The 26742-nt window shown below is 37.0% G+C and overlaps 1 protein-coding gene across 6 annotated transcripts in view; it reads left to right on the top strand.

Moving 5' to 3' along the window:
• The window catches only part of EPSTI1 (epithelial stromal interaction 1), a 100467-nt gene extending 74653 nt beyond the window's left edge, over positions 1-25814 (top strand). For 4 of the 6 annotated variants that reach the window (XM_054446994.2, XM_063650791.1, XM_054446997.2 and 1 more), the window contains 3 exons: positions 13418-13491; positions 18701-18800; positions 25301-25814. In XM_054446994.2, the coding sequence (XP_054302969.1) occupies positions 13418-13491; positions 18701-18800; positions 25301-25309 (183 nt within the window). In that variant the 3' untranslated portion in view covers positions 25310-25814. Of the gene's footprint in view, positions 1-13417; positions 13492-16287; positions 18404-18700; positions 18801-24559; positions 24592-25300 lie in introns of those variants that run through there. The other 2 variants (XM_054446998.2, XM_054446995.2) reach the window with 2 other exon arrangements.
• Positions 25815-26742: the final 928 nt, after the last annotated feature.

Genomic DNA, 26742 nt, shown 5'->3' with positions numbered 1-26742 from the left:
GTAACTAATTATATTAGTCAGTTATCTCATTACTATAAATAACTATCTGAGACTGGGTAATTTATAAAGAAAAGAGGTTTAGTTGGCTCACAGTTCTGCAGGCTATACAGAAAACATGGCTGGGGAGGCCTCAGGAAACTTAGAATCTGGTAGAAGCCGAAGGGGAAGCAAGCACATCTTCACATGGCCAAGAGGAGAGAGAGTAAAGGCTATATACTTTTAAACAACCAGATTTCCTGAGAACTCACTGTCATGAGAACAGCAGGGAGGAAATCCGCCTCCGTGATTTAATCACCTTGCGCTAGGTCCCTTCCCCAAGATTGGGGATTACAATTCAACATGAGATTTGGCTGGGGACACAGAGCCAAACCATAATACTAATGCTGCAAGGAAATAAATTAGGCGTTATGATAATTTCAGAATGATATGTCAAATATTGTTGATTGCCAGCTTCTCTACAGCTCTAATTTTTCTTCAAGTATCCATCCTACTTTGCGTGAACTGTGTTTCAGAAAAGGCAGGTGCTACCCCAGCTCCAGGGATTTATTCCCAAAGTGGTCTAACTCTTCATGAGAATTCCATTCTCCTTGACTGTGATTGGTTTCTCTGTGGACATGTGATATGGTTTTGACCAATGAGACTAAGGGGAGCCTACCTTTTAGGATAGATTTTATCAATATGAAGTATACTACTTTTTGTATTTAATGATTTGTCAGCTTGATTTCTTTTTTGACTATCTTGTCTGATTCTAATAATTCCTCTACCAGTTTTTTTTGGTTAGTATTTACATGACATTTCTTTAATCACTTAATTTTAACATCTCTGTGTCACGGTTTAAAGTAGATTTTGAGTGGAAAGAAATGTCTGGTTTTCCTTTTACCTAGTTTCAGAATCTCTTAATGGGTAGATTTGATGTGTTCTCATTTATTATGATTAGTAGCATATTTGCATGTATTTGTATTCTTACTGCATGATTTACTTTTTGTTAGTTTTCTTTTTTTTTTACTGACACTGAATTTTCTCTGTTTTATTTATTTACTGTTTTTTTTTCTTCTCTTCACTCCCCCTTCCTGTACTGTAAGAAATGTCACAGTGTTTCTATTTTTGTTTCTAATCTTGCATAGCCTTTGGTTGTCTCTTTTAATCTGAAAATACATGTCTCTCTTCAGTTTTCCTTTTTTCTTCCTAATTTTCTTTTATGTCTCTTTACCCTTATTGTCTTTGCTCTCCATTTCTGGGACATCTATCAAATGGACTTTGGACATTTCAGATCTGTTCTGTATATACCTTCATTGTTTTCTTATACTTCTTATCCCTTTGGCCTTTTTTTTAAATTGGATTCTGGACAAAAGCTTTAGCTAGATCATCCTGCTCACTAAATTTTTTCTTGACTTTTCATTCTGCTTATTTGGCACATATTGAGTATGTTTATTTACCAAGATTGCTGATTTGGTAAGTAGCAGTGTTCTGCTTTGTAAGTGCAATATTCTTTCTCATCTCATCTTATTTAATATTTGTATATTTGTAACTATACAAACATAAGTTTTCTATTTACCATATTAATTGTTTTTTTCTTTCCATTTTAATCTTTTTCTCCCATGGAATTCTTTCTCAAATGTTTGATTATTCTTATCTCCTTATATGTATTTGGATATGCTGCTGAATGAGGTATGTAGGAGCTTGTCTTCTGTGTGGAGGAGACTCGTGTTCTCTTATAGTCAGTAGGTACTTGGGATGTTGCCTTGTTTCCCTGAGCCCAGCCATGCCTCTCTCATTCACTTCTTACCTTATGGGCCATGATAGTGCTGCCTACTATGTAGTGCAAGTGTGGGAGGGAAAAGAACCCACCACCAAGCTGCTCTCAGTGCAGTTTTCTAACTGATCATCTAAATGACTGTCCCAGTATTCCCTCCTGGAGCTCCTTCAGAAGCAGGTGGACTTAGCTCCAATTTATCCTGCACATTGGTTTTCCCTGGTAATGTAACCTGTCTCCTTTCTCTCCTTCAGAAACTTCTTAAAATATCTGATAAACTGATTGCATTTATTGATTGTGCATGGTTATTGGTTTTATAGTCATTTAGAAAGTCATTGATTTTATAGTCAAAATATATACAAGAATCAGTAAAATACTGAAAGTCAGAAAATAAACTATTGGGTGACAGAGAAAATTATTATTGTAGAACACATACAAAATTATAGTGAGAGCCTTTTATAGGGAATTCATGTAAAGCTGTACTCAAAGAAAATTACAACATTTTAATCCATTCAGTACTAAAAAAAGAAAATAAATGAATTAAGCATCTGATCTAAGAATTTAGAACAAAAACAATAAATGATCCTGAAGAAAGTAATTATAAGATAAGAACAGAAATTAATAATAAAACTCTAAGAAACAGCTGTTATAAAAATCCAACAGCTTGTTCTTTGATAAGGTCAACAAATGAACACTTCTTTGGTAAGTCTAATCAAGAAGAGATTAGTAAAAATGCAAATACACGGCATTAGAAATGAGGGACTAGAACCATAGATTGGAAGAGATTAAAATTATGTTACTATAAACAATGCTATGCTAATAAATTAAAAATTTGGATTAAGTGAATGATTTTCTAGGAAAATATATAACTCTAATGACTCACATAATTAAAATTCATAAAGACCAATGAAAATGCAAGTGATTTCTGAAGTTTTCTGAGAATTACTTCCCCCAGGAGGCTGAACTTGGATAATTTTAGAAGCAAGTTCCTTCAAATTTTCAAGGAACAGATTATTTTCCCCCTATGCTTTACAAATTATTTCAGAGTAAGAAAAAAGACGAAACATTTTAGAAGTTTATTTCACTATCCCCATGATGTCACAATCTGATAAAGGAAGCATGTACACACTCACGCATGTGCGCACGCACACACACACACACACACTCTCTCCCCTTCCCTCTCTGTCTCACAGATAGACCAATCTTATAAAGACAGAGATTAACATCTGAAGGAAAATTCTAGCTAATGAAATTTTTCTCTTAATAGCAATTTACCAAGGCAAAGTAGAGTTTATTCCAGGAATGCAAAGATAAGTAGCTATATATTAAAACTTTTTATATCTCATCACTGCAGTAGGATAGGTCACATGACAAGAATATTTGGCTATCTCTTTAGTTACACAAAAAGACATTGATAAATTTTAATCTTTACTATCAATTAAGAAACATTTCAGTGAACTAAAAATAATGTTTTCTTAACTTATGTATAGTCTTCTAAACCAATAACCAACATTATATTCAGTGGTGAAATGCTAAAACTATGAACAACATAAGGATGTTTGCAACCCCTACCAAACTGGTTGTTACCCAGTATTATTCTGGGAATTCCAACCTCGTGCTACTCAAAGTTATTTGATAGAAAACTTATTTTTTTAACTAAAAAAAAATTCCCTGTTTTTACTGAATGGAACAAGGTTTGGATATTTTTTAACCAACTTGATAAAACTAAAAATAAAAGAGCTTTTCTAATTATTGGAAGTAGGTTGTTATTTATGGATGGGAGCAATTTGCCTGTGCAAACTGACAGAATCAACTGAAAAATAATGAGAACAAATAGAGTTTAATAAGAGAGTTGGACCAGGCATGGTGGCTCACTTCTGTAATCCCAGAGCTTTGGGAGGCCGAGGCAGGAGGATCACCTGAGGTCAGGAGTTCGAGACCAGCCTGGCCAACATGGTGAAACCCCATCTTTACTAAAAATTAGCCAGGTATGGTGGCGGGTGCCTGTAATTCTAGTTACTCGGGAGGCTGAGGCATGCAAATCGCTTGAACCCAGGAGCTGGAGGTTGCAGTAAGCCAAGACTGCACCATTGCACCCTTCCCTGGGCAACAAGAGCAAAACTCTGTCTCAAAAAAAAAACAAAAGAGTTGGTTACAAAATATATACAAGAATCAACAACTTTCTCAAATACAAGCAAAACTTAATTAGAAAATACATTATGGGACAAAAAGATCTAATCAAAAAGCAGCTATATAAATAGTTGTTCAACAGCTAAAAAAATTAAAAACTTTCCTGGAATCCACAAAAGTCCAATTTTAATTGACAGAAAACATTATTTGTATTTATAACATTCAACATGATATTTTGAAGCATATAAACATTGTGAAATGGCTAAGTCTAGCTAATTAACAAATGCATTACCTCACAGTTACCATTTTTATGGTAAGAGCACTTAACATTCTTTGCATTTTCAAGAATATAATGAATGATCATTATTTATTGTCATTAATTACAACTATTGTGATTAACCTTGCTGTACAATAGATCTCTTGAATTTATTCCCTATATCTAATTGTAATTACATATCCTTTGACCAATATCTCCCTGTACCTCACCATTTCCTCCTAACCACCCCAGCCTCTGGTAACCATGATTCTACTCTATTTCTATGAGATCAGCTTTTTAAAGTCCATATATAAATGAAATCATGTGGTATTTGTCTTTCTGTGCCTGGCTTATTTCATTTAACATGATGTCCTCTGGGTTCATCCATATTGTTGCAAATGACAAGATTTCCTTCTTTTTATGGTGGAATAATATTCCATTGTGTGTATATCCCACATTTTCTTTACCCATTCATCCATTGATGGACACTTGGGTTGATTCCATATCTTGGCTATTGTGAACAGTACTGCAATAAACATGGGGGTGCAGATATCTCTTTGACATACTTGTTTTATTTCCTTTGGATAGACACCCAGTAGTGGGATTGCTGGATCATATGGTACTTCTATTTTTAATTTTTTGAGAAACCTTATACCTCTTTTCATAATGGCTGTACTAATTTACACCCCCACAAGCAGCATGTAAGGGTTCCCTTTTCTCCATATTCTTGCCATCGCTTGTTATCTTTTGTCCTTTTTGATGATAGCCTTGTAATGGGGATGAGATAATAGCTCATCGTGGTTTTAGTTTGCATTTTCCTGATGATTAGTCATGTTGAGCATTTTTTCATATACCTGTTGGCCATTTGCATGTTTTCTTTCGAGAAATAGCAACACAGGCGTTTTGCCTATTTTTTTATTGTTATTATTATTATTTTTGAGATGGAGTTTTGCTCTTGTTGCCCAGGCTGGAGTGCAATGGCATGATCTTGGCACACTGCAAACTCTGCCTCTTGTTTTCAAGAGATTCTCCTGCCTCAGCCTCCTGAGTAGCTGGGATTACAGGCATCCACCACCACACCCAGCTATTTTTTGTTTTGTATTTTTAGTAGAGACAGGGTTTCACCATGTTGACCAGGCTGATCTTGAACTCCTAACCTCAGGTGATACACCTGCCTAGGCCTCCCAAAGTGCTGGGATTATAGGCGTGAGCCACTGCACCTGGCCCTTTCTGCTAATTTTAAAAATTAGGTTATTTGTTCTCTTGCTATTGAGTTGTTTGAGTATGTTATGTATTTCGGATACTGACCCCCTATTAGATGTATAGTTTACAAATATTTTCTCCCATTCTGTAGATTGTCTCTTTAGTCTGTTGATTGTTTCCTTTGATGTGTAGAAACTTTTTAGTTTGATGTAATCTCATTTGTCTGTTTTTGCTTTTTTTGCCTGTCCTTTAAAAGTCTTATCCAAAAAATCCTTGCCCAGACCAATGTCATGGAGCTTTTCCACTATATTTTCTTTTCCTTTTCTTTCTTTCTCTTTTTTTTCAAAACAGAGTCTCTGTCACCCAGGCTGGAGTGCAGTGGCACCATCTCAGCTCACTGCAACCTCTGCCTTTGGGATTCAAACAATTCTCATGACTCAGCCTCCCAAGTATCTGGGATTACAGGTGTGTGCCACCGTGCCTGGCTAATTTTTGTATTTTCAGTAGAGACAGGGCTTTGCCTTATTGGCCAGGCTGGTCTCGAACTCCTAGCCTCCAGCGATCTGCCTGCCTCGGCCTCCCAAAGTGTGGGGATTACAGGCATGAACCACCGTGCCCAGCTTCCCCCATATTCTCTTCTAGTACTTTCCTAGTTTCAGGTTTTACATTTAAAATCTTTAATCCATTTTGAGTTGATTATTTTTTAACGCCTTTTGTGAAAACTGTCAAATTGAGTTGTTTTTTGTATGCGATGAGAGAAAAGGGTTTAATTTCATCCTTCTGCGTGTGGATATTCAGTTTTCCCACTACTGTTTATTGAGGAGACTGTCCTTTCCCCTATGTTCTTGGCCCTTTTGCCAAAAATCAGTTGGTTCTACATGTGTGGATGTATTTTTGGACTCTCTATTCTGTTCCATTGGTCTATATGTTTGTTTGTATGCCAGTACCACACTGTTTTGGTTATTATACATAAAAGTCAATTTGAATAAAGCAGAGATGGCTAATGTTCCCAAATGCTAAAACTCAATATTTCAGTAACTATAGTTCTATCCAAGTTTACTTGTAAGTTTAATGAAATTCTAGTAATAAATTTCAATGGAATTTGAGGTAATTTGAAAATACTGTTTCTAAATTTCAACTGAGAGAAAAATAATGAAATTTAAACTTTAGAAAAATATGAATAATAATTTGTGTATTTGTTGGGGTAAGGAGAACTTCCACTAGTAGATGTCAATATATGCCACAAACACTGAAGTACTATTACTGGTGAGAGGATAAACTGAGAGGCACTTTGGCAACATCAAATTCTGAAGAGTTTCCTAAAAGTAAAAATATTAGATCTAAAGGTATACATTTATTCTGAGGAAATAATGAAAGATGCAGACAAGATATATGTACAAGGTTGTTTATTTTTAACTCAAGATTAATGGGAAATTTGAGACAGTTTGTTCAGTGATAGAGGATTTTTGAAGGTTTTGGAGTTTGGAATAAATACCATGCAGCAATTACTACCACATTTTAATAACATAATAGAAATATGCTCACATATATGAAAATGAAAACAAAGATCATAAAATAGAGTACAGATAAGTTTTGAAACCTACCTCCTCCTTGCATTTTGTGTAGCAAATATTTTTAGGTGGGAGACATAGAGCTGTGATTCCATGATTGTTGTAGCTGGAAGTTTATTTCTCTCTCTGTTAAAAGATAGAACTAGCAACAGCAAATACAAAGTTACAATTAGGTAAGAGGAATATGTTTTGATGTTCTGTTATACAGTGGAGTGACTGTGGTTGACAGTAAGATAGTGTACCTTACAAAATAGCTAGATAAGAGGCTTTGGAATATTCTCACTACAAATAAATGATAAATGCATGAGATCATGGACACACTAAGTGCCCTGATTTGATCGTTTTGCAACATACATATGTATCAAAATATCAAATTGTATCCTATCAATATGTACAAACTGTCAATTAAAAAATTAAAAATTAAAAACTAACAATAGTAAGGGGAAGAGTGTACATTACCTGTGTTATTTTTAAACTCTACTTCACCCATTAGTATTTATTTCCTTTGATTTGGTTGGTGCTCTGAAAATTTTGGGTGGTAGCTTCTGCCTTTTCTCCCCATTCTTGATAGCCAAGGTCATCTTTCTCCTTTAAGGCAAAGGTATTACTGTGGATGCCTGAGAACCAGGACTTCTTTAAACTCTCCTCCTGCCCCTTGAAAGCTCTCCTGTATGAAACCTTCAAAGGAAGGCATTCTTGAACTTCACGACTTCATGATCCCACTCTCCTGCTTCCACTATCCTTTTCCTCTTGTTGTGTTGAGAGAACAGGCTCTCCTGGGAGAAGTTTGTCTTGCCAGGCGATGGCATTTTCATGTTTACATAAAGCAGTCAAGCTGAACCATGTCGGAACATGCTCTGCTGGGATTCAGACATGGTTTTAAAATGACCCCATGTTCATCTTCAATTACCACACTGAAACTTTGCTTTGGAGCATGTTTTCCCTCTAACCTCGTCATGTTTCTTAAGCATCCAGCCTTACACACACCTGTCTGTTGTATAGTTGACCCTTCTGTAGAACAGGGCACCATCAGACAGTTGGAGCCCAGAGAAATGATGTTTGCAACCTCTTGCTGGAAATGGGAACCCCTCTTCTTATTATTGACTTGGGCTCAAAGCAGAGGTATTGGTGCCATCCTGCAGCTCCCCAGTAGAGCAGCCCTCCTGGGTGAGCACTGCATCAGGTGGCCACAGGCAGTGGCGCTATTTGCAGTGTTGTCCTCATTTATCACATACCACTTGGCCAATGTTTATAGAAAGTTCCATACTTTCAATCTCTAGGATGGTATTTTGTTTATCATATCACCAACATACCCTCGTTTGTATGCAGCTCTGTATGAATGTAGGGATTTGCATAGCACAGTGATAAGACATGCACAAACACAAAGTGTTGAACACCCTTCTCTTGTTTGCATTCCTTCCTTGTATTCCCATGTCATGTAGCTTAATTTTGTGTTTAGCAACGCATTTCTTTTTGCCCTGTATCAGAGTTGTTTCTGGGTGTGTCTGCTTCATTATACTGTGATTTACTTCAGAGTGGAGCTGGGCTGATATCTGTACCTTTAGCATGAACCTAGGTATCTGGAAAATGGTTGGCGTGTGACAATATGCATTGAGTAGGCCAGGCCTTAACAATGCCTCAGATGTTGCATGTCATTGTCCTCCTGCTTAGAGCACTTTGATGCTTTTCATGTCCCGAGGTCGGTCCTTGAAACAAGAACAACTTATTTTTTATTTGCTTAACTCTAGATATTGAACTTCTGTGTGGGATCTTAGTAAATGAACCAAGAATATGCTTATAAGGCATGCAGACACATCCTCGGTGGCTGTCAGTTCAGCAGAACAAATTAATTAGCTGAAATTATCCTTCTTAGTACGGAAGAAAAACCAGCCTCTCCTTAGTAAATACGCTTTGCTAGTTATAGGATAATAATCCTGAGTGCAGCGATGCCAGCACCTTCCCTTTGGCCATCTGGAGCACTGTTCTTGCTTGGTGATGCCTCATCAGCTCCTGTCCCTGTTTCCCTCCTGGTCTTTGTCTCTTCTCCCCTTTCCTTGCCTCCGTAATAGGATGATATATGTTGCTCTCTTCCCATCTTTTCTTCCTCCCTAACAGTTCTTACCTTCATGTGTAGTGTTTCGCTTTTTTATATCTGTGTTAAAAATTACGTATTTATTGGGATTTTTAAATAAAGGAAAGCATAAGGAAACAGAAATGGCCTCTCACACTGATAATAAATTCCTACTGATGGTATGAGGAAATAATATATATACGCATCCTTTTCTTGCCCATTCACACTTCAAGCACCGCTACCCAGTGTTAATTACAGTTAACATTTTCTTGTGTAGTTTTCCATTAAATGTTTTGGATACACACCAGCATATAAAAGTCAAAATGAATGTATGCATATATTTTCTATTTATATAGAAGTGTCCCAAGAAAATGGCTCTGAACCTATCTTTTATCACTTAATGTATCTTAGAGATCTCTCCATAGGCCCCTGCTCTACCTTACAAAACATCCATCTTATTCTTTGTAACTGTTTCATTGTATTCCATTGCGCTGATGGTCTCACTTATTGTGCAAGTTTTTTGTTGGTGGGCATTAACATTTTTCCCTGAACTTTTACAGTTTCAATAATATAACTGTGAATATTCATATACATACATCTTTGAACACTGCTGCAAGGGATGTATACGTCTTACATTTTGATGCTTATTGCTGAATTGACTTCCAAAAACTAAATTAGGTTTCTCTAATTTAGATGCCATACCAGAGTGTTTTCTGTCAAACTTTTCTGATTTTCATCAATACAATAGAAACACTTTATCTCATTGTTTTAATATTTCTTTGATTTTGAGTGAAGATAATGACCATTTTGAACTGACAGGCAACCTGTAGTTTATCTGTGAACTGCCTGTTCCTATCCCTTGGCCCTTTTTCTTTTTGGTTGTTTTTTCCTTATTGGTTTATGTGAAGTCCTTACCCACTTTCTGGGACATTTCCTGAGTCTCAGCCTAAAATAGTCACTGAGCCACTGAATCTCACATCAGTGTGTTTTAATCCTCTGCCTGGGATTATGGTTGGATATTTTTCTCACTTGTTTATGGGTTTCCTTTCTCTAGAATATAAACTGTAAAGGAGCAAAGATCTCATCTATCTTGCTCACTACTATAGCCTATCATGTAGATGCAAGCCTGGCTCATAATAGACACTCAGATGTTTAATGAATGAATAAATGAAAATTGAATTAGCCTATGCATATCCTAAACATTCATTAACAGTTCATTTTTTAATTTTATGGTATTTTTTCCAAATGAAAAGTTTGAATTTTCATGCAGCTAAATTCATTAATCTTTTTCTTTTTATAACTTCTGGAACTTACTCACTCCAAATTTATAAATAAATTCACCTGTGCCACCTTTGAAAACTTCTATTCCCATCTTCTAGGCTCAAATCTTAGACTTCTATAAAATTTATTTAATCAAAGTTAAGGGTCTAGTTTTGATCTTTCTTACAGTAGTTGGCTAGTCCATCATCATTCATGAAACTCTGTCTCCTGCATTGGTTTAGCACAACAACTTTATGATAAACTACATTTCCATATGTATCATGTCTCTTCCTAGACTCGAATTGTTTTAATTACTATAGTTTTATTTTCTTCAACTTTTAAGCTCAGGGATTCATGTACAGGATGTGCAGGTTTGTTGCTTAGGTAAACATGTGCCACGGTGGTTTGCTACACAGATCAACCCAGTACCTAGGTATTAAGCCTGGTATCCATTAGCTCTCCCTCCTCCTGCATCCTCCACTCCAATAGGCCCCAGTGTGTGTTGTCCCCATCCATGTGTTCTCATATGATATCTTTCAATGTTTGATGAAGCTGGTTCTTTCTCATTTTTTCTTTTCTTTTTTAGTATTTTTTTATGGCTGTGATTGTATTTTTTTCCTCAGACAAGTTGCATGATCATTTTGCCAAGTCTGAAAAAATTATCTTAAACATTATTTTAAAGTAACATGTCATAGTATGCATATATATATGTATGTATTTTATACTTTTTTTGTCTTTGTGTCATACTCCAGAACTAATGAGAGTTAGTTTGTTCAGAATTCATTGTATTAAACTCACAATGGGCCAGATACCAGAAGTTGCTCCTTGGAGAAATAGGGTTAATGAAAGTGAAAATAATCAGCATCCTTTGGCAAGAAGGATTTAAATTTGTGCTTAGGTTACATATATTCTGCTAAAACTTTTGAATGTGAATGGGTCCTATAGTTCTGGACATGACTGTTTATACTTGAGTATGATGAGCCACCATGAGGATATCCTTAATTCCAAGCATTTATTTTGAATGCATCCTGCAGAAGATTATTAGATATAAGAAAATGTAAGCCCTGGTCTTTATTTTGCTACTAATAAGCTATTTAGCTCTTGACAAGTTACTAAAACTGTGTCTCTGATCCCGTTTCCTTATCTGTAAGGTGAGGATGATATTGCTCATTCATTTATCACATAATACTTTGTTTGCCTGCCTACCTTTGCAATTGTTGTTAGTATCAAATAATACAATTCTGGTAAAACTTGTATTTGAAAATATTAAGGTTTTCTGGTTAAACATTCACATCAAAAGCATTTCATTTGCTTATGTTTTATCACTCTCCCCCCCTATACCACTAAAAATACAGGAATTTTTTAAAGAAGCCATAAGCCAACAAGAGCAAAAGAACAGACTAGTAGACTGCAGCAAAGATATAAGCCAGAATTTTAAATCTGGAACTAGATGGTCAGTGGTAACTGATTTAGTGGAGCAGGAAAAGCCAGAACTCATTTGAAAGAAGCAGTAAGACAGAGAAGTTGGTTAAGTTCAGGAATTGGAGGCACCTCGTACCTTTGAAGCCTAGAGTTGAAAACAGGAGGATGAATTAGAAACTTGAATGAGGAGCTATAGGATTTCTAAACCCCTCTCCCACCACACTGAATGTTAAAAAAAGAAACGTTGTAAGAGAATGATGATGGGGGTGTACTATGAGAGGAAGTTGGGATTGGGGTGGAGGTAGTAATAGAGACATCAATCTTTTTTCAATTGTAAGTAGTCAAAAGATAATACAGTTTTTTAAAAATTAAGAAATGAATAAACATGCATACTATTAAGAAGAAGATAATTACTTATGAAACCACATGCAGGAGTTGAAAATGATTGTGGAGACGAGGGAGAGGACAGGAGCTTCTTTCACACTGGTATACTTGGTAGTACTAATAAAGAGTACTAATATTTGGTAGACTAAAAAATGATCCTGTTGTGCAAGAGTGAGACTTGAGCATAAAGCTTGGCAGCTAGGTGCATAACAAATGCTTATTGAGTGGACAAATATTATTCATTGATTTCAAAAACTCAAGTATTATTCAATGATTTCCCCTTATTAGTGTTATATAGAAATTAGGGTTAAGTAATGTGCTTTAGGGATTGATGAGCAATGTATTTGGAATATCACAGTATAAGAAATAAGTCTTTTTATTTTGGGGAACTGTGGAATATTAGAGAGTCTTTGAACAAAGTTAATAAAATGTCAGCCTGAACTTTGAGTTTTTTTGTATACTTTTCATCAAGGAAGTTTGGGAGTTAAAACAACAATAGCAACCTTTTATTGGTATGTGTTAAGACATGACAGTATTTTCTCTACCAGAAAATCTCTCTGACTCAGGCACTGGTATATGACTTGGGCCTAATAATTTTCTTCTCTTTGCATTTTTTTTGCTTTGAAATGGGATTAAAATTTATTCTGCCTTAGGGTAGACAGTTGGAAATTAGAGAAATCCTGGGATTGGTTCTTTGGTATAATACTGTAAACATAGTAACTAGGTCTGGAAGTTAAGTTACCTGTTCCAAGAAGATAAACAGACTGTTGGAAGCTAAAGATTTAGTTATAATAATGTGATTTATATGAAGCAAAGTATCTCCTCCAGAGATCTGAAAGTTCTGCTGGTATTAGAAGTAACTGATCAATAATAGGTGAGTGCTTATTCTCCAGGATGGAGAATGTTTTTTTTAACAGAATTACACTATAAGATTGAGTCCAATACTTATTTGTAAGTTGCTATGAATTTATTAGGAAAGAAATGCTAGAGAAATACCAAGAAATAGTATTGTGTGATATTCCTGAAGGAACTAATTTGATTTGTTGTTCTCTGTAAGACATAGATGAGTTTGACTTACGTTGTATTTTTCTCTGTTTGTGTTGTGCCTATTGGTCTAGTATCTTGACCATGCACATTGGCTTTTAATCTAACAACTTTACACTCACAGAGCTATTCTGTTTGACTAAGCCACAGTTATTTGCTACTTACATATATAAGAAAATAATTTCACATCCAAATAGTACTTAAGTAAAAGTTTCAAAAATGAAATATTGTACCAGTTGAGGTTAAATATGTAATTGATTTGGGTGTCTTCTGTACAACTGTGTTAATTGAAAACCATATTTTAAAACTTTTATTGTTCCTAGAGTGAATTACTGGAACTTAAGCGGCAGCAGCAAGAGCAAGAAAGAGCCAAAATCCACCAGACTGAACACAGGAGGTAAAACTGGCTAATAAAATAAGCATCCTTGGTTAAATCAATTACCTACAAAGTTTGTACAGTGTTTTAGGAAAACATTACAATAACATTATTAATATGGTTTTGGAATGCGTATTACCTTTAAATCTGTTATTGGGACGTGATATATGTATGAGGTATGCCAACTGCTACATATATAAGTACACACATGTGTATACATATGTGCATGCACCCAAAGATCCAATTTTCTTGGATAGGTGGCATTATAAACTCACATTAGAAAACTGAATCATGTTCTTAAGTTGTGTGTTCAATTAAGGTATATTTAATTTGCCTACCGTAGGACAAAAAATCCTAATTTGAGACGATGGTCTACCATTTATAGACTTTGTTATAATAATTACATCAATATAGATGGTCAGATACCCATACTTGAGTACAAAAGCTCAGACAAAAACTCACTAACATTATTTAATATTGACAAATACATTAGAGAAAAAAAATCTTAGAACCATTAAGTAATTTTCAAATAGTCTAAGCACTCTCCATCTTAATCCTAATATCAGACTTAAGAATACCTAGTAAAATATCATGTTACTGTTGGGACAGTGCTAATAAGCACCATATTGTCTGCCATTATTATGCTAAGATTTCTAGGGGGACACGGGTTGAGTTCATTAGGGGTGTACTTGAGTATCTTGGAGAAGAATGTAAGGGTTTTCACAATTTAAAGGAACAAATTCTTTTGATAGTGAATGGCTTTTTTTAATATATTTAACCTTCCCACTGTCACTAAACTGTATTTTTAAGTTATGGTGGTTTCATTTTCTAAATGAGAGACTTTAAAAAGCATTCAGTGGAAGCTCCCTATTCTGATGGTGCCTCTAACTGTGGGCGGGGAGCTCACTTTTATTTGACTGAACTATGTTGTCCCCAGAGTCCAGTCAAAATAGTTTTAAAACTACAAATGTGAATTATATGTTTTTTCTCTTATTTAAGGAAATATCAAAACTCTGATATGTCGGTTAGGCTATATTGTTGGGTAAGATGGTGGTGGGGAAGCATGCTAACTACTTATTTATTATAAAGTAGGCCATACTTTAGCCATTTTATTGCTGTTTATTATTTTCTCTCTTTTTTTTTTTTTTTTTTTTTTTGAGACACAGTCTCACTCTGTTGCCCAGGCGGGAGTGCAGTGGCAGGATCTCGGCTCACTGCAAACTCTGCCTCCCGGGTTCAAGTGACTCTCCTGCCTCAGCCTCCTGAGTAGTTGGGATTACAGGCACGTGCCGCCATGCCCAGCTAATTTTTGTATTTTTAGTGGAGACGGGGTTTCGCTGTGTTGGCCAGGCTGGTCTTGAACTCCTGACCTCAGGTGATCCGCCTGCCTCAGCCTCCCAAAGTACTGGGATTACAGGAGTGAGCCACCGCACCTGCCCTATTTTCTCTTTAAAATACTTCCTGTTTAAAAAACACTTGATATTGTATTTATAAACTGACTGCTAGTAGTAGCCAGTTATTTCTCTGGATTTCTGAGGATTAATTGAATTGTAAGACTTTAAGCATCTTAAACATAGTGATGTGTCACATTAATAGGCTCCATTGCTGAAATATTTATCTTTGATGGGCACCTAATAAACACCCAAGCTATTTGATTAGAGGTGAAAAAGATAACTTTTTTGTTATAGGAATCTTGGCTTTCATTCTTTAAGGTTATTTCCATACTACTGAATACCTAAATATTGGTGGGGCTGTTTAATTTCTATACATTATTTTCTCTTTCTTTTGATTCTACTTAAATAGATTCAATAAATGTATAGCTCCAAATTTAATCCAAGAAGAGATTTTTCTAGATAATAAACTCAGTAATTAGTTTTGAAGTACCTGATCAGGTCATTAAATATATATTTTATGGTCTTCATCAATTTTTGAAAAGAGCTTACTTTTGTATTGCCTTTAAAGTGTGCCATGAGCTTTCCCATGTTATCATGTGAGAATACATACTCAATGAACTCTTGATAAAATAGCCGTGTCCATTCTTACTCAAGGCAACAACACAAGCTATATAGTGTGTGTGTAGGGGATGTAAATTAGGTTTTCTCGAAAGGCACAATTTTATTGGCATCAAAAGGACAACATGCTTTCTACAGTTTAAAAGTTCACATTGCAGAAAATTCAACTCTGAGTGTTATAATAGAAAGCATTGAGATTCCTGACAGCTTTTCAATGAACCTGTAATGAGCTTGAGTGCACCTGCACCTGACCCGTTGTAACTATTTGAGTAGGAGAAGACAAGTAGAAATTCCAGAGAGAAACGACACAGCATTGGGGTCAAGGACTTGAAAGGATTTGGGCCATGAGGTGAAAACTGGGATGAACTGAATTGATTTATTCAAACTTGAACCATCCCTGAATAATAGTTTTTATCCAAATTAACCCGCAGAAGAAAACCCAGAGCACAACTTTGACTGCAGTAGCATGTATGTACTTTCTAAAACTATTAAACAAAAAATAGAAATTGTTTCTTTTCCCTCCCATTTAGATTCTTGATAGGAATTGAGAGAAACAAACTCTTTCCCACCCATTATCTCTGGTTGACTCACACTGCTGTGAACATAGGCAAGTTGAGGACACTCCTATAGTATCAAAGAGTGCTCAACCACTCTGATGGCCTCTTAGTAACTGATGCTCAAAAGTGAATCACATTACCTTATGTCTTCATGACAAGGCATCAGTCTTCACAGGGTTTGAGTGAATTGAGAGCAATTGCCAGTGAGCTGTTTTGCAGTCTGCACTCATCATCCATGTTGTTTTCAGGGGTGAAGAACGTGTGCCAGGAAGATTTGTTTCATTCAGTAACTACATTATCAGGCTACACTCCATAAAGGCTGTGTTCTAGGCTCCGGGAATAGGGCAAAACATGGCAGAAGAGGTCCCTCACCATGTGGAAATTATAATCTGGAGGAGAGAAATGGAAGTCAACAATCAAAGGCACTGTTATTTCAGATGGTGATGTGTACTGTGAGGACCATATCACAAGGTGATGTTAAGGAAGAAATTGGAGATGATAGGTTACTTAGGAAGGCCTTACTGCAGAGGTGACATCAAAGGACAAGGAAGAACCAGCCACATAGAGACTGGGGGCAGATGCGTGGACTTAGATGACCTACAAACAGGGGAAGAGCAAGTGCAGAGGCTCTAAAGTACAAATGAGCTTGGACTGTTTGAGTCCCAAGTGATAGGATATTTTTTTTTTTTTTGAGACAGAGTTTTGCTCTGTCGCCCAGGCTGGAGTGCAGTGACATCATCTCCACTCACTGCAAACTCCACCTCCCAGGTTCAAGCGATTCTCCTGCCTCAGCCTTCTGAGTAGCTGGGACTATAGGTGCCCACCACCATGCCGGGCTAATTTTTGTGTTTTTAGTAGAGATGGGGTTTTGCCAGGTTGGCCAGGCTGGTCTCCTGACCTCAAGTGATGCACCCGCCTCGGCCTCCCAAAGCACTGGGATTACAGGCATGAGCCACCACACCTCACCCCATGTGATGGGATTATAGTGAGTGAAGAAGAGAATAATACTCAGTGAGGGAGGAAAGGTAGGCAGGAGCAAGATAACACAACATTTTATAAGCCAGTTTTATTCTAAGACCAATGGGAAGTCATGGGAGAATTTTAAGCAAAAGGAAGACATGATTTCTTTCATAATATAGTAAGGTTGTTGTATGGGGACTAGATTACAGAAGGTGGGAGTGAAAGCACTAGCAAGGTGAAGATATGGTAATTTGAACCAGAATGGTATCCATGGAAAGAAATGAGTGAATTTAGGTTGTGTTCAGGAGGTAGAGCAAACAAGCCTTCTAGTGGTTTGGGTGTGGGGTGGAGGATGCTGAGTGAAAGCCCATCTTTGTTAATGACAAAAAGACTGGATAGGAACAGTCCAGGATACCAGTGGTTGTGTTGGTATCCTGGGGAGCAGGGTCACTTTCCTTTTCTTGATAGTTGAGTCTCCAGCGAAGTAGGATACTATTCTATCTGCATGCTGAGAGATTCAGAGAAGCTGACTTAAACATGGAGCTTGGCAGTGAAGCAAGCTGACTAGAATATGGCACTTGGGTAGATTTTATGGTAAGATGGGAAAGAAGCTTTATAATAGCTGAGGTGGAACCACAGCCCGATGGGACCTAAAGTTGTTGAGAGACAGCAACTGAGCCCACACACGGCTGGCATCTTAGCTAGCACTGAGCAAGCACAGACAGCCAGAAACCCCCTCCAGCCTTTGACTTTGCTACCCAGGCTTTATTTGCCTCAAAGTTCCTAAATCTCCCACAGTCACTGGCCTGTAGCCACTCACCATGACCACATTCTGCTAATCTTCATGACTGAACAAAAGGCTCATGTGACTGGTTCCTGCCTCCCTTCCTTACATAAGTGTATATTTGCTGCTATGCACCAGGCATTGTGTTTCTTCTTCGAAGAAGCTTATACTCTTATTTCTGCACTTCCTAAATAATCTGTTGATATCATAGGGTACCTATTGCAGTGCCATTTCTTCAGCTTCCAAGTCCCTGACTCTACTCAGCCATATGTGGGCAACTCAGAGCACGACATTACCTGTGATTTCTTATTTTAAATTTAAAAATTGTAATATGAAACACAGGTCCATAAAACAGATATTTATAGTGATTAATTATAAAGTGAACAACCAGGTAGCAAGCTCCAGAAATAGACTAATATAAGCTCATCTTCCATTTCTGCTTTTCATGTATGAGGTTTACTTTCGCAAGATTGGCAGTGGAGTGCAGGGAATATGGGAAGGACATCTATCTTGCAACAATAATGCCATAGAGCTATGTTTGGTTCTTCATGTTTTGGTTCATGCTGAGGCTTCTGTCTTTCTCTAGCCTCTGAGGTTCATACCTGGCATGATTCTGAGGACTGTAGTTTCTTTCTTGAACTCGGGTCTTGCTGAACTGGCAGGAGATGAGTGCCTGAAACTCTCAGGTTAAGAATTCATACCCCCTTTGGCTTGAGCCAAGATTGGCACCAGCTCCAGTAAAGAGGGGTTAACAGCATTTCATATGGTTAGTGTGAAGAGAAGTTTCTGTGGATTTCTTCTAAGCTGAAGCCAGGAAGCTATCCCCACGGTCGGTTCATACAACACATTAGGTTCTCAGAAATCTCTCAGCCCTGCAGCAAGTTTTCTACTCACACACATTTTTCATTGTTTTAAAGGGTAAATAATGCTTTTCTGGACCGACTCCAAGGCAAAAGTCAACCAGGTGGCCTCGAGCAATCTGGAGGCTGTTGGAATATGAATAGCGGTAACAGCTGGGTGAGTTTTTTTTCTCTTAAAAAAATCATCTTTCAATGTTGAAGAATAAAAACAATGAGAATTTTTAATATATGTTTTGGCCTTCTCCCCAGATATTATGTTTTTGTTGTTGTGCTGTTCGGCAGTGTGATGGGCAGTCAGCCAGGGGGATTACTGTAAATTCCACAATAGCTTCTGATAGAGGGAGAAAGTCCTGTTTTCAGCTCTGGCCAATCACAATAAAAAATGACACCTGCCCTTTGTTCTCAGCATGATTGCCTGGACTCTAAGGCTTTTTATCATCCCTTGCCCAGACCTACAAAAAAACAAATGAACATTTTTTTTTTCAGAAAGATTTTAAATGAAATACGGTTATAAAAATCATAAGCATTCTCTAGTAATACATTCTTTCAGTCAAACTAACACATCAAAGAAACCAGTAGTTAATTTTTCACTATGAAATGATTTTTTAAAAACCCTATAGCAAAAGGCACTTTTAAAAAATGAAATGTCCTTACCTATTTCTGTGATGAAAACCTTGCAACTGTGTTGCAATATGTGTTTAATGTATTTGGTGTGCATGATATATTATGGAACGAGCACCGAAGCTTTGGAACATATATAATTGTGAGGTTTGCAATGTGTACAAAATCAAAACTAAAGACCATAGGTCTTACAGTTTAATTGAAGCCCAAGTGCATAACTACCTTCTCTCTCTCTCACTCACTCCCTTTATATACACACAGCAGATAGAAATCTGTAAACTGGTAAAAATACAACAAAATAATCAAGTGCTTGCTGACCTAGAAAGTCTAGAGAAGATCTTCCTTTAATAAATACTTGACAGACAAAAGATCATGTTTGAGAAGTCAATCTGTTAGAAATCTTATAGCATGTATCTTTGAAAGACATCTAATAATCTAGTAGTTTACATTGATGAGTGGATTTTATAAATGTATACATATTTAAGATAATTGAACAGAAGCAAATTTGCAGAGAACGCTGCCTGGATGTGTCTATTTATCCATAATATATGCTCATTTATTGCACTCTGGCATTCAGAATAGGGACAGTATGGAACAGAGAAAATAATTGAAACGCAGGATCTTTGCATTGTGTGATACAAAGTACACATACTGTCTTGTAACAATATGTGCGTAGGAGTCATGTGGAAAATGGGCCATTGTGAGTTGAAGACATTATCCAAGCTTGTATAACTTAGTTGTGAAACACAATTGGAATTTAGATTTTGGTCAGGTCTTGGAAACACACTGTATGGTTGTCATTTCTTCTCTATGGAACCGCTCTTAAAACTTAGAAAGCACCTATCTGGGACTGAGGGGAAGATGATGGGAGAGCATAAACGGATATCGCATAGGCTTCTGCTGAGGATGTGAGGATGTGGCAATCTGGCTCACCAATGACTATTGGCAGGCCTTAGTGAGCCGCAAATCTCTGCTTAGACTCCTCACAGATCAAAGAGAGGAGCATTGTTTCCTCATGATGTAATAGTGAGGCTGATTGGGTGAAACTTTTAGTAGGATGGGCATATCCAAGTCCAAAGGGGTTATCAGTGCTTTCTTTACTTAAAAGAAGCAGCAAGAGAAACCTGGGAAGTTCCTCAGGCTCCCCCCTTCACCTCTGTTGACCTCCAGACATCTGCACTTCTGTGCTTGCTTTGCTTTATGATTTATCTTCTCCACCTCCTGGGGACTTTGTTCTAATAATACTCTCTCCTCTCTACTGAATTGCGGAATGTTCCATCTCAACTAGAACACTTCCATCAGCATAAAACATAAATCAACATAAATTCTGTTGATAGCACATTTCCCGCTTGCTACTGCCCTGTTTCTTTGTCCTCCTTCAGAGTAAAACATCAAAAGGTGCCTCTCCTTGCTGTCTCTAATTTCTTTATTTTTTTCTTAAACCCGCTGTTACAAGGTTTTAGAATCTACCCATCAAAAAGAATGTTCTTTTCATGGTCACTAAAAATGTTCACATTGCAAAATCCAACGATTACTTCTCAATCTTCATCTTTTGATGGATCGCCATTCTTTGTCATGGTGAATCACTCCCTCTTCTTTGAAACTGTTTCTTTACTTAGCTTCTGGGACACTGTACTCTCCTGGGTTTTCATATACCTCAGTGATAACCCCTTTTCATCCCTCTTTGCTGAATTCCTTGCATCTGCCTGCCCTTTCAACAGTGAAGTGCCTCAGGGATCTACTTTGGACCACTTTCTGAACTGATGTTCACTTAATACCATGATGACCTCATTCGTTCTTATGAAATTAGATACTATCTATATGTTCATGACTCCCAAGTTTCTATTTCCAGCCCAGACCCCTTCCTCCAAACTCCAGACTTGTGTACCCAGTTGCCTACCCAACACATCTCTACTTATCCAAGATATGTAATAGACGTTTCAGCCTTAACATGTCTAAAACCTAACCCTTGATCCCCTTTACCCAAGTGCTCTATCTGCACATTTTCCTGTTTCCATAACGGCGCAATCCCTCTCTCACACCCACACAGCTAGCCATCAACAAATCCTCTTGACTCTTCCTTCCTAATACATCCAATCCAACAGCTTCTCACCACCCTCATCATCATTATCCTGCTTCCAGCCTCTCTCAGTGCTCATCCAGATGCTTGCAGTAGTCTCCTAGATGGTTTCCTTACTTCCACAACTACTTACCTACAGTCTGTTCTCAATACAAGAGTGATAGAAGTCGGATTCTGACTCTGAATACCCCTCCAATGGCTTTCACCACCCCCGAAATCACTTGGAGTAAAAGCCGAAGTCCTTCCAGCAGCTTACCAGGTGCTGCATGATCCAGACTCCTTCTTAGCCCTCTGGCTCTCCTGCTGCTCTCCTTCTTCATTTCTCTCTAGCCACATGAGCTTTCTTGCTGAGAGCACTGGCTGCTCTGTCTACACTATTCTCCAAAATATCCATATGGTTTGTCCTCCTTCATTTACTTTCTTGAATTCCACGGTCTCAGTGAAGTTACCTTGGCATCCTAGTTAAAGCTGCTGCCTGTCCTCTCACCCTGGCTCCTGCAGTCCCCTTTCTAGGCTCCCCTTCCTTTTTCTATAGCACTCCTCAACTTCTAACATACTTTTAAAACATAATTTCCTTGTATGATTTGTTGACTGTTTACTCTTCACCTCTCCCTGTGGTGATGTATGTTCCACATTCTACAAGGGTGGGGCCATCGGATTGTTGTGTTCACTGGTGTATCCCAGGCATAAAACAATAACTGGAACTTACCATACACACAAGGAAACAAGTGGTTGTGATTCAACATCACAAACACAACAAAAAGACTTAGAGCCAGATGATTTCATATGCTAAAATGATTAGATACTGAATTTAAAATCATGATGTATAAAACATTTGATGAAATAAAAACTGGATTTGAAATAATGAGGAAAAAATAGGAGACAATGAAAGACAACCAAGCAGACTTCAAAAAGAATTAAACCAAAATGCCATTTCTTATCAATTATTTGGCAAAAAAAACCCTCCTAAAATATTGACAATATACTCTGTTGGCAAGGCTGTGGGGAAATGGGTACTTTACACATTGTTGGTGGGCATGCAAAATGATACAAACACTATCAACATCAATGTCTTACTGTCTTTCCATTAAACGAAGACCAGGCCTATACATATTAGAGCCAAATTCTATTAAACTTTCAAGGAACAGATTATTTCAAATGTCTAGAAAGTTTTTCTGATTAAAAAGAAGGAAGTATTATCCAAAATGATTAAGCAGGTAAATATGACTTTGAATTAAAATTAGACAAAGACCATATAGAAGAAAAAATAGACTCACTATCACTCATAAACATAGATTCAAAACAATCACAAGATTTTGACAGAATAAATATGAAAAAGCATAACATATCCTGATGAGATAGGATTTGTTCCAGAATTGCAAGCTTGGCTTATTGCAGACAAAACAAAAAACCTACTGAGATAGTTCACCTCATAAATTATAAAAGAAACTCCATATGATCATCTCAATTAGTACAGAAAAAGCATTTGCTAAATTACAATACTCACTTGTGGTAAAATCTTCTAGCAAACTAGGAATAGAAGGGAAATTTCTTTGCCTCACAAAGGGATCAAAACTGTATAATAATAATAAAAATACGTTAAAAACATTTCCGTTAAGTAAGATATAAGGATTGAAAAGGGAAAAAAAAGCCTTTATAAATCACAGATGATACAATTATTTACATAGAAAATCCAAAAGAATTTGCATTCAAATTATTAGAAGAAAAAAAGGCTTGACAATGTTGGTAGATATAAGATCAATATGTAAAAGCTACATTTCTACACATTAGGAATAAATAAAAAATCTAATAAAAAGATCCAACCAAAGATATGAATGACCTTTTTTAAAAAATTCTAAAATTAGCCGGGTGTGGTAGCTCACGCCTATAATCCCAGCACATTGGGAGGCCTAGGCGGGTGGATCACGAGGTCAGGAGATCGAGACCGTCCTGGCTAACAAGATGAAACCCCGTCTCTACTAAATATACAAAAAAAATAGCCGGGCGTGGTGGCGGGCTCCTGTAGTCCCAGCTACTTGGGAGGCTGAGGCAGGAGAATGGCGTGAACCCGGGAGGCGGAGCTTGCAGTGAGCAGAGATTGCGCCACTGCAGTCCAGCCTGGGTGACAGAGCGAGACTCTTTCTCAAAAAAAAAAAAGAAAGAAAAAAAAATTATTAAATTTTGTAGAAAGATGCTGTGGAATAAATAGATGGAGAGTTATACCTTGTTAATAGATAGGAATGAGCTCTCAAATAAGCTATAGATTCACATAAATTGGAATCAAAGCAAAGAACCGAGAGTAACCAATTCATTCCTAAAGATAAAGAAGTATATATGGGGACTTAATTGTATATTTAATGCGGTATGCAATTGGTCCAGCACACCCAACATTTCTGATTTTTTTATGTTTTTGTATGACAGACGGGGCAGAGCACATCACTGGGGGAAAACAGACTCTTCAACAAGTGCTGTTAGGACAATTGAGTACTTACATGAAATTAGGTCCCGACATAATTCATAAAAAAATTCTAACCGGATTAAAGCTTATAAATAGGAAGGAAGACTTTTACATTTTAGAAAATAAGAGAGGCTGTTTATAAAATAGAGCTGAGAAAGGATTTTGTAAGACCCAAGGTATAAACAACAACAACAAAAAAGATAACTATATCTACATTAAATTTTAAAACATCTCTTCATAAAAGAATATCATACAAAAGTAAGAAGAGAGGCCATAAATTAAACTTTTATTTAGGACATGTTCTGCAAATAACAAGTGGACAAAATTAATATATAGAATTAGCAACTTAAATTATATCAATATATTCGAATTACTACTAAATTAAGGATATGTCACCATTTAAAGACTGATAGATGAGGACTGAGCTTCTCCAAAGGATGAAAGAGGAAAGCTATGCCTCAATTCACAGAGGCCTGGAGGAAATATCGGAACCAGTAAAAAGCCAGAGACAGAGGAAAAAAAGGAGGAAGGCAGAAATTATGATAAAACCAAGCCATGGAAAGAAGCAGTGGTTTCTAGAAATGTCATATAGACACTTAAGCAGTAGGACCCCAATAAGTGTGTATGTTAGGTGGATTGATTTTTATTTTTTAATCATTGTTAATTTAAATCAGTCCTCTCATATTTCTTAACATATACATTTATTCTTCAATAATTGCTTTTATATGTAAAAAATACTTTTTAAAAATTTTTCTAGGGTTCTCTTTTAGTTTTTTTGAGGCACCTAAGGTGGGTCGCTTAAAAAAATCCCTTTAAATAATATTTCCTGTGATACAGTAGGTGAGGCTCTTTGGGATGCTGTGGAAACTCTAAATCCTATGTCTTCAAGGGCAGTTAAGCATTTCCTATGACCAATGAGGCAACCTGAGATTTTAATTTCCCAAAGAGTTAGAAGAAACAGCAATAGTGTGTATTCCATATGTAGCGTGGCCCAGCACTGCAGAAGACTTAATGGAGGTTTCTTGACCCTTTGCACATGGTAGGAGTGGAGACTCATCAATCTATCTCCCTACCTCAAGGTCCTCTTAGAAGTCATCTTTCTGCTGCATAATACAGCATAACCCTACTTCAGACATTTCCGTTTAAATTGCTCTGTTCCACATGTGTTCATCCTGTCCTTGCTGTAACTGTGGAGGTGGGTGACAACATTTTCGAACTGTATTATTTGTGACCTCTGTTAGTTTATCACTAACAACACAGCCAATAAGACATCACTTGACAAGCCATTACCTTATTGACCAAGACTATTTTGTGAATCAAATGCAATGTGACTTGAAAATAAAATCGTTACAATGGTCATTTAAGTTGTTAATTTTAAAAAATGGTCATTTTAGCTTGATGCATAAGAGCGTTCTTTGCAGGAACTTCATTTTTTACTACAAAGGCTTTGAATTTTATTTTGCTGCTTGCAGTAATTTTTGTTTTCTTTTTCTTCCAGGGTATATGAGAAAATATTGACTCCTATCTGGCCTTCATCAACTGACCTCAAAAAGCCTCATGAGATGCTTTTTCTTAATGTGATTTTGTTCAGCCTCACTGTTTTTACCTTAATTTCAACTGCCCACACACTTGACGGTGCAGTCAGGAGTGACTGGCTTCCCCTTGTCCTCATTTATGCATGTTTGGAGGAGCTGATTCCTGAACTCATATTTAATCTCTACTGCCAGGGAAATGCTACATTATTTTTCTAATTGGAAGTATAATTAGAGTGATGTTGGTAGGGTAGAAAAAGAGGGAGTCACTTGATGCTTTCAGGTTAATCAGAGCTATGGGTGCTATAGGCTTGTCTTTCTAAGTGACATATTCTTATCTAATTCTCAGATCAGGTTTTGAAAAGCTTTAGGGGTCTTTTTAGATTTTAATCCCTACTTTATGGTAGAAATATGTACAAAAAAAGTCTTATATTCTTTTACACAAATTTATAAATAAATTTTGAACTACTTCTGTATAAATGGGTCATTTTTATTTTTAATGAAAAGTTATTGGGGTTTTCTCTCTTGAAGGGTCTCATTTTAATTCCCCTTTCCAGGCTGTATAGATCAAATACAGTACTGTCATTACTGTTGGCTCTAGTTTTGGTCTTGACTTACTAATAGTGTTACCCTGATTTTCAAAGGGGGACAGTTTATCTCCAGAAAGGCCAATGTTTGTATACACATCAGCTAGACACAAATATAGACATCATATATGGTTTGTACGTGTTTCAGAAACTTGTTTTTTCTTTGCTCTGTGCAACCTATTTCCTATTGCTAGTTCAGTTGGCTTTCTTATTCACTTCTGTGACCTTGAACCAGTTCTCAGACCCTAGAGTGTAAGAGTATTCATTTTCTATGCTGTGTAATCTAGCTCAATCCCTCTGTCCCCTCCGCCTCACCGTCCCCCAGCCACCACATTGTATAGCAAAAGCATTGCATTCAATCCTAGAATAAAGGTAAACACAACAAATCATCTTTGCAGCTGGACAACTAATAATACTTTGCAGCATTAAGAGATCTTCTGTGTTACCAATCACTCTGTTGAAATGAACTTTCCAAATCTCTTTATTCAGGAAAACATGGGGTTTTGAAATTCTTGGGCCAAGAGACATAACTGAGGGGTTCGCAGAGCTAGGCAAGGGTACGCTAGGAAAGGGCCACATTGGTGGGTGGGGGGTAACAGAGAACAGATGGTGTCAGGAAGTTTCTCTGGAGTAAATAATGTGGATATTCTTGGTTTCCCTCTCTTCTGCCAGCTGAAGCTGTGTTAGTGCTGTTGACACTAATATAAAATGTTTGGTCCATTTGAAATCCTTGTCATTGCCTTATATGGGGGAAACTCAGTCCCCCAGCCTGTGTTGGAAACGTCACCAAACTGATTGTAAATGTGCGGCTGTAGCAGACA

This window comes from Pongo pygmaeus, chromosome 14 (assembly GCF_028885625.2).
Source record: "Pongo pygmaeus isolate AG05252 chromosome 14, NHGRI_mPonPyg2-v2.0_pri, whole genome shotgun sequence".
NCBI classification, from domain to species: domain Eukaryota; kingdom Metazoa; phylum Chordata; class Mammalia; order Primates; family Hominidae; genus Pongo; species Pongo pygmaeus.
The sequence above is the reverse complement of the archived record's forward strand: the minus strand, read 5'-3'. Positions and strand labels throughout refer to the sequence as shown.